General features: G+C 53.0%; 1 protein-coding gene across 1 annotated transcript; it reads left to right on the top strand.

Moving 5' to 3' along the window:
- Positions 1-898: 898 nt before the first annotated feature.
- Positions 899-10,528, top strand: Slc25a29 (solute carrier family 25 member 29). The gene is made up of 4 exons (XM_005343544.3): positions 899-1,084; positions 5,142-5,185; positions 8,072-8,155; positions 8,450-10,528. Exons 1-4 carry the CDS (start codon positions 1,051-1,053, stop codon positions 9,206-9,208), a joined length of 921 nt encoding a protein of 306 aa, XP_005343601.1. The 5' UTR covers positions 899-1,050; the 3' UTR covers positions 9,209-10,528.
- Positions 10,529-11,581: the final 1,053 nt, after the last annotated feature.

Genomic DNA, 11,581 nt, shown 5'->3' with positions numbered 1-11,581 from the left:
TAATTGTGTCCATCACTGGGACCTGCTTCAAGACTCCTTGCTGTTGTAAATATTAGGGGCAGCTACACGTAGGGTTCTTACCCTACCTTACCCTTAGTGCTCTCCAAGCCAGCGGCACCTGCGTGCTCCTTGCTCTTCAACAAGCTCACCCTGTCCCAAGGCCCAGCGCTGCATGGGGTTTGCCCCCATCTAGTCTGCTGCCGGCTCCCAGCCCTGTCCGGCAGCATCCCTCTCTCCACAACCTTCAGTGGCTCCCAGGAACACCTCAGGGCTTGGTGGCACCCTTCCATCCTTGGGTCCCTTGCGTTTGAAAAGTTCGTCTCGGCGTCATCCAAATCCAAGTCTCTGGCCCTGCTGGGGCGTGCTCGGAACTCCAGACTCTCAGCTCGTCCGCTTAAGGAGACCCGGGGGTCTTGGAGGCCTCTCCAGGTGGGGAGCCATTCTCGAACTTTCACAACTAGTGGCGTCCAATCCCGCAGGCCTTAGAGAGTCAAGACGTTCCACGCGTGCTCGCCAAAGTGTCCCCATGACATTGGCAAGGACGAAGAGGTTGAGCAGCTGAGTCGAATCCAAACACCGTGAGGGGCCCCAGGGCCAAAGCAAAGCGAGCGCCGCTCCTCGCGAAGTGCAGTTGGAAGGTTACCTGCTCCAGGGCGCAGTGTACCCACTGCACTGCCCCTGCCCCGGGCCGCGCGGGCGGGCCCGAGAAGCACAGTCTTTGTCTGCCGTGCCCCATAATACCCCCGCCCACTGTGTCCGAGGCCACACCCTCCAGGAGCTCCCAACCAATAAAATTTGGCGGCGACACCCAGAGCACGGGGTGTTGTCCGCGCCTGGTGTACCCATTGGTTGCGTTCTGCACCGGGGCTGCGGCCGGCAGGGCGGGGCGCACGGCGAGAGGTGATACCCCGCGTGCTGGACGCAGGGGGAGAGCTTTCCTAAGAGTCATCACCCAGCCGCCACCCGGACCAGGCTTGCTGGACAGTCGGAGCCCCGACGGCCCGAGGGCCATAAGAGTAGTAGGACTCAGGCGGCTCGCGGGGCCGGGCCATGGCGCTCGACTTCCTGGCTGGATGCGCTGGAGGTAAGGAGACTCCAAGCAAGCCAGGCTTCGCAGCCTGCCTGGTGCGCGAGGACAGGTGTCTTCTCGGCTCTCCGTGTGGTGTGCACTGGGTGCTAGGTATCCCGGTGACACCGCGACTTAGCCAGAGGCAGGGACAGATCGGAGGATGCGGGCACGTAGCCTGCGGATTCTTCCCTCCTAGCAGCTGTCCAAGCTCGGTGGTGACACCGAGCGACCTCCTAGAGGGCTGGCCTGACCCTAGGCGCCCAGTTCTTCCCAGGTGGTGCTTTGAGCTGCTGGAGGGCGCAGAAGAGGAGGCGGTCCACCGGGTGGTCAGGTCAGCCTGACTCAGGAGTGCTTGAGGCGGAGAGCAGATTAGGTTTGCCCATGATGAGACGGTGCGAACCTGTTGAACCCTTAGTGCCTTTTCTTGTACCTAGAGGCGTAGTTTATTTAGTAAGTATTAAGTACAGAGTCTGGATCCATTGGGATTCCAGGTAAATTTTCCGAGATGGCCGTGGTCTGGCTGGTTATGTCAAGGCTGAGTTCAGCCCTGAGGCTCAGGCCTGGCTTACCCACCTGTCCTACTGCCTTTATCAGCTACTGTCATAGCCCTACCCGGAAAGGTCTCACCTGGAACAGTGATTGACTGCCCTTGGCCTTAGGTGCTTAATCCGTGCTTGTGTCTCCCTCCCTGGGTGGAGAAGGCTGGTCTGTCAGGATACCTTCCCAAGGCAGTGATGTGCCCACAAAGTGCTTGAGAGCCCTCAGGCTGTTACCCAGTCTTTCCTTTGTGAGCCGTGGGAGGGGGATGAAGCCCAGGGATTTCTAAAAGTTGGTGAGGAATTAGAGGCCTAGAAGGGGTCCCATCTTAGCCCCTACCTGTGTGTTGGGGGGAAGACCCCCTTTTATGGCCAAAGGCCCCTTATGTTGTTCAGTCTTCCCAGGGCCAGGGTTCCCTCTGTGGCTGCACCCTACTCAGTACAGTTGGCCCCGGGGAGCATCTAGTCACCCCTTGACCAGGCTTGCTTAGAGACCCAGACCACCCCATGATTCAGCCACCCCTTCCCTTGGACTTTGGCTCAAGAAGGCTTTTCTTACCTGTGATGCCCATTTATCTTCACCCAGCCTATCTCAAGGGTATCATGTGCCCTACGTCCAGCCCCAGTCTGCATTCCCACCCAGGGTACATAGAGAGTGCCCAACTAAAGGGAAGTGATGCAGGGTAAGGCTGAGATGGAGGTCACCTGCAGAACCTCTTCTGGACTCAGTCAGTAAGGGAAGAAATGACGGGGTTGTAGCCTCAGGCCCAGTCTCTCTGAAGGGATGGGGCTGCAGGGGGGAGGGGGCAGACAATGGTCTGATTGTGTCCTAACCGTGCCTTCCGGATTCCCGTCACAGGTGCTCCAGTAGAGGACCTGACCTTCTAAAGCAGGGGATCTGACCTTCTAAAGCGCCTGCCTGGGACGGGTGGGTGGTGGAGCCTCTCTTCCCGAAGACCCGCATGTGGGTGTGCCTGAGTGCCCCAGCACACATCCTATCCTGCCTTCAGTCTCTGTGGGAGACGGGGCAAATATCTTGACTAATGGTTGGCTTCTACCTACTCCCTCCTGTGTAAGGATGGGTCTCAAATCTTGAGGACACAGTGGCCCCTGGGTTCTGGATAGGGCATGGACCAGTGTGACAGAGAAGTACCGGGTCAGCAGGCAGTGTCTGTGTGGAAGGAAGAGACCTGTCATCTCTGCCAGAACTGTGCTGCCAGGTGTCCCTTCCTGTCCTCGGAAGCTCGTGGTATAAGATTTGCCCTGGCTTTGGATTTGGGGTATCCTCTCGGAGGTGGTCAGGCAGGGCTCCCTGACTCTCAAAGGGACTGTGAGGTCAAAAGGATATGGGTAGGGAGTGGGGGTGCCAAGACCTGCCAGCTTGGGACTCTCCTGGGGCTTCCCAGTGGAAGGGGTAGGTAAGAGGCTTCATGGTCTCTGCAATATCTTGGAAATGGCAAAGACTGTTGTTGGCACCTGTGAGCAGCTGCCCACAGCTGGGCTTTCTGCTGGCACCAGGGGACCCTTGGAGGAAGAGGGAGGAAGGCTAACAGGGTTTCCCAGATGCCCAGCATACCAGCCGTGGGTGCTAGGCCTTCCGAAGCCCTAAGAGATTCAGATTAGCCTGAGAAAAGAAGTCCGGAAGTAGGATTTGCAAATACAAAACATGGTAAGCAGGGGGTTGGACCACTGGACTCTGTGAGTCCTGGTTTTGCCCCAGCAACCACTAACCAGGAAGTTAAAAGCAGGTGAGAGCTGGTGTCCAAAGGGAGGAAACAAGGTCCCACCCCTAGAAATAGGATGTGAGGGTCTCCAGGAGAAAAGAGCCTGCCTGGAAATGGTGGCGAGGGGCAAGAGATTATAGTGGAAATTTCCCCGGCTTGGAACTGAATGAATCTGCAGCTCGAGGGCTGGTGGAGTGCCAAACCGGGTTGCTTTAAAGAAACAGGCACACCCTTGGCATCCCCTGGCGACATTCCTAAAATCCACTCGTGAAGTCCCCAAGGTGTCCTCATAGAACAACAAGGAAAGGGTTAGCAGGCTTCCCAGCCCCAGCACTGGATGTGGCCTAGCAGACTCCGAGGAAAGAGGCCTCGTGGGAAAGTGGCAGTGATGGGGGCTGGGGTGGATGGGGCTCAGGGGTTGCTCACCTTTTCTCCTATGCAAAGATTGGAGTGTTACTAGTCAGTGTTTTACTGAACTAAAAGTGCTGAACACTGAGAGAGCAGATCTAAGGGACTCTAGATGTGGTAGCACACTTGCAGAGACGGGCTCTCTGAGAATTTGAAACCAGCCTAGTCTAAATAGGGACATCCAGGCCACCCAGGGTCACGTAGTGAGACCTTGTCCCAAAAAGAAAAAAAAATTTCTTAAGATCAGAAGCATGGAACATGGTGGACATTACTGAAGGGTGCAAGGCAGAGTCTGGGCACAGATGTCACCTGTTAGTGTCTCCCGGCAGGTTCTGTGACCAGTCCTGTCGGACCAGGAGAGAGTGGCTAAGTCCAGGGCAGGGCTGAAGTTCCAGCTGTGTCACTTACTGGCCACACACCACAGATGTACTGCTATGAGCATTTCGGTTCTGGTTTCCTCATCTGTAGGATGAGTTCATTGGCTCTGGGGTGGGAGGATTAAGATCGGTGTGAACCAAGGGCAGTGACCAGAAGTTGGTGATGTTATTGTTCATTGCCCAACATTAGCCACTGTAGTTAGACATAAAGTACTAGCAACCAAAGGGAACTTTTTTTCTGCATTGCTAAAGCATTGTGAGCAAGCACTCTACCACTGGCCACCGGCCAGCCCCAAAGAGGCTCTTCGGCAGATGCTTCCTAGAGAAGGAAACCTCACTGACTTCTGTTTCTTTTGGAAAAAAAAAAAGGGGGGGGTCATTGGGCTGTGGGTGGGGGTGCAGGGGAGTCACACAGCTGCTCACTACCCGCAGGCCACTTTGAGGAATGTTCTTAGGGGAGAGGTGAACCTTGCTCTTGTGGGTGGGGTCTCTGGTGGCCCTGAAGTGATAAATATACCCAGCATGACTCAGAGTAGAGCAGTATTGGGAGGTAGCTGCCAGCTGCCTGCAGGTCCTCAGGCAGTATTTCCTAGCAGTTCCTAATCTCCATCCAGGAGTGTGGTGGAGTAGGGCAAGGAGGATGCTAAGTACCTTTCAGGTGAGCTGAGTAGGGTTTAGACAATGAATCCTTTTGTGAGCGGTTCCTGAAGGTAAGAAGTAACAAAAGGAAAACTCAGATCCTGATGGTGGCAGGCTAACTTCCAACTCCAACTTCCCGGAGCCTCCTGTGGTGTCCTGCAGTGCAGTTCCCCAGGGGACACAACACCTCAGGGAGATGCAGGGGAAGGCAATGGACACAGCTTTGGGTTAAGGGGGTGCTGATTGCCCCCTGTTACCAGAGGGGTGGTTGCAGGGATTCCTGGGATGGGCCCAGGGTACACACACACACACACACACACACACACACACACACACACGATTCCTCAAAGTTCTGAGGCACTTGGTCACGGGCACCTTTTTCTTCCAGGTGTGGCAGGTGTGCTTGTGGGACACCCTTTTGACACAGTCAAGGTGAGTCTCTTGTGGAGGTACAGACAAGTTGGGTCAGGCCTGCAGGGTTTCTGCCCCAGGACCTCAGCTTTTGAACAAAGTGACTGTGCCTTCCTCCTGGGCATCTCCCACAGAGGCTGAACTGCCTTACTTGGCCAGCGGAGGCTGAGGTGTTGATGAGCAGGTTTCTTATCTGCCAGAAGGAGAAAGCCTACTCTGTTTTGATGTATAATTTCCCTGGCATCTTCTTTGAATTATTATCGTATTTGTGTTTTGCCTGCATGTATGTCTGTGTGTCATGTGTGTGCCTGGTGGAACTGGAGTTTCAGGTGGGTTGTGAGCAGCTGTGTAGGTGCTGGGAATTAAACCCAGATCTGGGGGAGATCAGCCAGTGCTGTTAACTGCTGTTTGCTGGGTCTCACGAATAATGCCCTCTCTTTAGCCCCACCCCTAACATCTTCCTGAAAGAAAATAAGAGGTGGGAAAGACAGAAATATAAGGAACCAAACTTTACCGAGCCAGGTGTGGTGGGTAGCACACCTGGAATTCCAGCCCTAGGGAGAACTGAGAATTTGGGGCCAGCTTGTGTTAGGAAAACCTGCCTCATCCGCTGGATGTGGTAGCAGACACTAAAGTAGTGGCATTGGGAGGCTAAGGCAGGAGGACCACAAGTTTGAGGCCAGCTTCACAAACACACACCTGAAATAAACTTGAGGGTATTTCTCTCCTGGTCCTTCTGGCCTGGTGCTTGTCATGACTGTCTTGAGTGCTGGCATGTCCCTGCAAGGCAGTGTCACCCAGCAAGGTCCTAAGGACCACCACTTTCAAATGGCCAGGGCTCTCTGGACATGGACTCCCTGGGGTGGCTACGTCCTGAATCATAATCTTGACTATTGATTAACTGGAGCTCCGGGTTAATCAAGGAGACAGACCCACATTCTGTGGTGGAAAGCTTCTGTGGAAGTTTCCCCTGTGGCTGGAGTTGTAAGTATTCAAGCTAGTCACATCAGGACCCTGCCTCGGCTGTTCTCCCGGCGCCCAGCGGCCTGTGAGCAGAAGGGCCCTAGACCAGACTTGTGCTTGGTTCAGGCCTAAGCCAGGCTCCTTTCCCACTCGTGTAAGGAAAAAGCTGGAGGCAGAACACAAACACACTATCCTGCGTTGGGCTGAGCCTCACTTCCTGGTTCTTCCTTTTTTTTTTTTTTTTTAATTCAGTGAACCAGGTGTTTGTTGGCAAAGAAAGTAGCTCATTAATTCAGAGGTGGGATTTCTTCCAGTGTGGATAGTGTGGATGTAAGAGCCTGCCTTGTGCACTGGCTTCGACCTTATAAAGCTGTCCTTGGTCCAGGCATCTGTGAGGTGAGGGAGTGGATGAGCTTACTAAGGTCCGCTGTTCCCTGTGCACCAGGATGACTTGTGCCACGTTAATGGGTTAATGCAGGCTCTAGACAGCCTAGCCTCGTCATCTGGTAACCCTGGGGAGAAGGCTGGAGAGCAGGCTCCTGGCAAGCAGTGGCCCATGAATTCCACTCATAGGCTTGTAAGAACGATGCTCTGGTACACCCTGTCCACAAGACGACCCACCATGCCCACATTCTGCCTGGATGCCTTTTTCCACCCACAATGAGGCTGGCCATAGTCATATATCATCGTGTTGAGGTCAAATGTCTCAAACACCTCCCACAGCTGTGTCCAGCTAGTAAGAACAAGGATCCACTTCCTCAGCCCGCCATTGCAGAGGCTGCTGACTTGACAGGTACTCGCTCCTAAAGCAGGCCCTTCAGGCAAGAGAACACTTTTGTCCTAGTAGTCCTGTCTCCTCTGAGTTGCTTAGCCCAAGAGCACCCCCCCCTTACAGTCATTTAGCCATAGGAGTCACTCCCCTGCCTGTGGATACCTGGAAAGTGGTCTTTCAGAAAATCAACTGGTATATCCCGCAACCCCCAACTGTGGTTGGGCCATTGGCATTCAAGCAAACTGATCATAAGAAAGCTATTTGTTCGTTTTTGTTGTGTATGGGTATTTTGTCTGTCTGTATATGTACCAGGCATGTGCCTGATCCCCATGGAGGCCAACATTGGATCCTCTGGAACTGGAGTTCCAGTTGAGCCACAGAGTGGGTGCTGAGAATTGAACGTGGGTCCTCTCATAGAGCAACCAGTGCTCTTAACCACTGAGTTCTCTCTCCAGCCCCTTACATGTGCTAGGTAAACCAGTGTAGCTCTGTCGCTGAGCTACAACCCAGCCCACAGCTGACCCTTTCTGGATCAGATCTAGGGAGCTTCCTTGCTCTTGAGACCATGATGTAACCTAGCTCCCCCCACCCCAGCACCAAGATGGATTCCAAGTTCAGTATGCTCCCTCCGTGCCGCCATGACATCAGTGTTTCAAGAGCAGATAAGCTCTCAGGCAACAAAGAGTGCTTTGAGGTGGAAAAGGCTCTGGGCCACCGGGCCTGGCGGTGTCCCCAGGTCCTGGAGTTATTGCCATGAGTACGTAGGGGAGCTGTCAGCTGTCTGCCACCACCCATGCCTCATGGCTATAGTTGTCAAAGGGCTGCTAGCAGGAACCGAGCAGGAGCAGAATGGAGGCCCAGCATCCCACCCTGATGGAGGTTAGAAGTGTGACACCAGGCTGGGATTCCCCTTCAGCCTCAGCCCTCAGAGCTGGTCTGGTGGTAGTGCACATAAGAGACCTCCCTTGTCCCTCCCACTTGTCTTGGGGACTCCCAACCCATCTGCAGCTGGCTGTCCTTGTAGCTGGTATCTCTCAAACACCCAACCCGGCGCGCACCCTGGGATCCCAGATTCACAAAAAGTTACTTGGCTGACCACCTTGTGCACTGCAGGGCAGGGGAATTGCTGCAGTGGCTCTGCCTGTCCCTGCTCACTGGCTCTGCCTCCGCAGGTGCGGCTGCAGGTACAGAACACGGAGAAGCCCCAGTACCGAGGGACACTGCACTGCTTCCAGTCCATCATCAAGCAGGAGAGTGTAAGTGCCTGGGCAGGGCAACTGCGGGGCTGGGGTGCAAGGCTGGAGTTGCTACCACCCGAGGTCAGAGGCCCAGGAAAGGTCATCGGGGTACCCACAAGGGCCCATGGGGGTGTGAGTTGATTGCTGGGGCGTCTTGGATTGAGGACTTTGCATCTAACAGAATTCTGCATGCTTCCTATGTGCAGCTGGGTGGTTAGGGCTGCCACTTGTGTATGGAGGGCCTGAGGAGAATGGCTGGGCAATGCAAGCAGGGTGGCACCCTTCATCCTGATGGCATTTCTGTCTCTGCAGGTGCTGGGCCTGTATAAAGGTCTGGGCTCACCACTAATGGGGCTCACCTTTATCAATGCACTGGTGTTTGGGGTGCAAGGCAACACCCTTAGGGCCCTGGGCCAAGACTCACCACTCAATCAGTTCCTGGCCGGTGCAGCAGCAGGCGCCATTCAGTGTGTCATCTGTTGCCCCATGGAACTGGCCAAGACAAGGCTGCAGCTGCAGGACGTGGGCCCCGCTCGAACCTACAAGGGCTCCCTGGACTGCCTGGTACAGATTTACCGGCACGAGGGCCTGCGTGGCATCAATCGAGGCATGGTGTCCACACTTCTGCGCGAGACACCTAGCTTTGGTGTCTACTTTCTCACCTACGACGTACTGACACGCGCCATGGGCTGCGAGCCAGATGACCACCTGCTGGTGCCCAAGCTGCTGCTGGCGGGGGGCACATCAGGCATCACCTCCTGGCTCTCCACCTATCCTATGGACGTGGTTAAGTCGCGACTGCAAGCCGATGGGCTGCAAGGAGCCCCTCGCTACCATGGCATTGTCGACTGCATGCGGCAGAGCTACCAGGCTGAGGGCTGGCGAGTCTTCACACGAGGACTGGCCTCCACGCTGTTACGTGCTTTTCCCGTCAATGCTGCCACCTTTGCCACAGTCACTGTGGTGCTTACATATACCCGGGGTGAGGAGGCCCAGCTAGACAGTGAGGCAGTTTCGGGCACCTCTGCCACCCCTGCTGGGCCTGCTCTGGCCCAGCCTTCCAGACTGTGATGCTGTCTCTCCCACCAACTTCCCCAGGGCCACTTGGCTGAAACCCGACACAGATAATGTGGCTCCTCAGCCAGTCTCCTTGCTCCTTGGCTGGCAATACTAGCCAGCCTATACCCCGCTGACCTTCAATTTTCTTAGCTGTAAAATGGGGACTCTTCATACATGGTACGTTCGAGAAGGTCAAGCCTGGTTAAGTCTACACTCTGCAGACAGCACTGCCGGTGAGAATCTCTCAAACCCTACACTCCAGGGCTCTCTCCTGAGCCGACTATAACAAGCTGGCCAAGGACCCACCCATTCCCCAGATCCTCCATCCACAGAGGCCCAGGAAGATACTTGGCCAGCTCTCACCAGTAGGGGCAGCGGACAGTGTAGAATGCTCCTCGTGCTTCTCGGCTGCTGCCCTTGAACTGCAGATGGGGTCTAGGGTCCTGGCAGCAAGCCTGCTGAGGATTCTGCTCATGCACGGTCTGCATGGGGAGCAGGCAGGCCGCTGCCTTGGTGTCTCCACAGTGAAACTGTGTGACAGCTGTGGCAAGAGGAAATCTTCTTATCCCTGGGCTTCTAGTTACCTGTCTGCAAAATGGGGACGTGGGTCAGCCGATGTCTGCCTCACTACTGCCAGCCAGGATTCCCATTGGTGGGTAGGCAGAGGGCCCAGGAGAACACAGTGTGGGTTGCCCGTGTCCCTGGTCTTGGCAGCAGGTACAGTGGAGCCAGTTTGGGTGTCTCTCCAGCTGCCTGTCACTGTTGGACAGGACCCTCTAAAGGAATAAAGTCTTGTTTTCTAAGTGTGTGAAGCTCCTCTCTGCATGGTGCAAGGGACTTCGTTTCCTTCCTTAATCCTGGTTTCAGTGGCTATCTATGGTCTATGCATGCACTTGGACCTAGCCACAGGACTTGGGCAGGTCAAGGGCACATCCAAGCATTCCTGGTCCATGTGGTAGTGAACGGAGGCACAAGGATTATTTAAGTAAATCACAAGCATGCCCTTTAGCAAGTATTGGCAGTCATTTCAGGAACTGGAGGCCTGTGGTGGGGACATAGGTCCCCTGGTAGAGGAAAGGTACAAGGGGAGCTATCTGATGACCTGGGCAACTAGTATGTGCCTTGTAACATGTCTTTCTCTATCCCGCCAGCTCCCAAATTTTGACGTGGAGACTTATTAATTATGCAAGCTCAGCCTTAGCTTAGGCTTGTTTCTACTTAGCTCTTATAACTTAAATCATTAACAATCCATTTCTATTAACGTCACCATGTTGTTCATGGCCTTTACCTCTCCTCCTGCATGTCCTGCTTCCTCTGCATCTGGCTGGTGATGCCCCCTTCTTCCCAGAGCTCTCTCTGTCTGGAAGTTCTGCCTATACATCCTGCCCAGCCATTGGCCATTTAGCTTTGTATTAAACCAATCACAGTGACATATCTTTACACAATGTAATCAAATATCTTGTACCATTTCCCCTTTTTGTCTAAATAAAAAGGAAAGGGTTTTAACTCTAACAGTAAAACTATATACAATAAGAATAATTATAAGATAAAAATTACACTTACAATATCCAGTCCATTTGTATTTGGCAAATTTGGATAAACTATTATCTATCTTATCTTGGTGAGTTTAAAGTTTTATAGCTAAATCTTTTTTTATCATAACTTGTATTACCAACCCAAAACTATCTATTTAGACCTCAAAACATTTTCTTAGATAAACAATTTAAGCTTTTATGTCTTTCATCCTCATATGCTTTATACTTTTATAAATTTCTTTTCTGAATTTGATGGCAAAGAAAACTACAACTATTTGGTCTTCAACTCCATCAGAGATCCAAGAAGGACATAATATTACCTGAGTAAGCAGGAAATACACAGCAAACAACTTCCCAAACTATAGAAATGGCAGAAACAGCCGGCTGCCTGAACAGTCACCTAAGTTTCCTCTGCAACACTGGGGCATCCATCTGGGGCCTGCAGGCCTAGAATATCTGGCAGACTTTTTGGTAAAGCAGGAATTTTGAACAACTTTCTTACCTTGTCTTGGCAAAGTGAGGCAGTTGCTTTCTTTTGTGCCCTGCTTGTCCAGTTAGGACAATGTACTGCCAATGGTTGGGGCAAGGGCAGTTTCTTTACTCATTGGTTAACTTTTCCATAATAAAAGCAAAGTCCAGATGGATGTTCTTTGATGTCCATCTTCTTTTGAAGTAAATTGGTGTTGCCAGGAGCAGATATGTCTCACTGTCATGAAAAGCCTGATGTTATTAAAACATTTTAAATGTCACATTCTGTAGCTTTTGGAAGTGTTTGAAGATTACCTATCTATCTAAAATATATGTTTAACCTTGAAAACCTAATGTAACTACAGGTTTGCTTATCATGGAT

This window comes from Microtus ochrogaster, chromosome 1 (genome assembly GCF_000317375.1).
Source record: "Microtus ochrogaster isolate Prairie Vole_2 chromosome 1, MicOch1.0, whole genome shotgun sequence".
In the NCBI taxonomy this organism is placed as follows: Eukaryota; Metazoa; Chordata; class Mammalia; order Rodentia; family Cricetidae; genus Microtus; species Microtus ochrogaster.
This window is presented reverse-complemented; position numbering and strand designations above follow the sequence as displayed.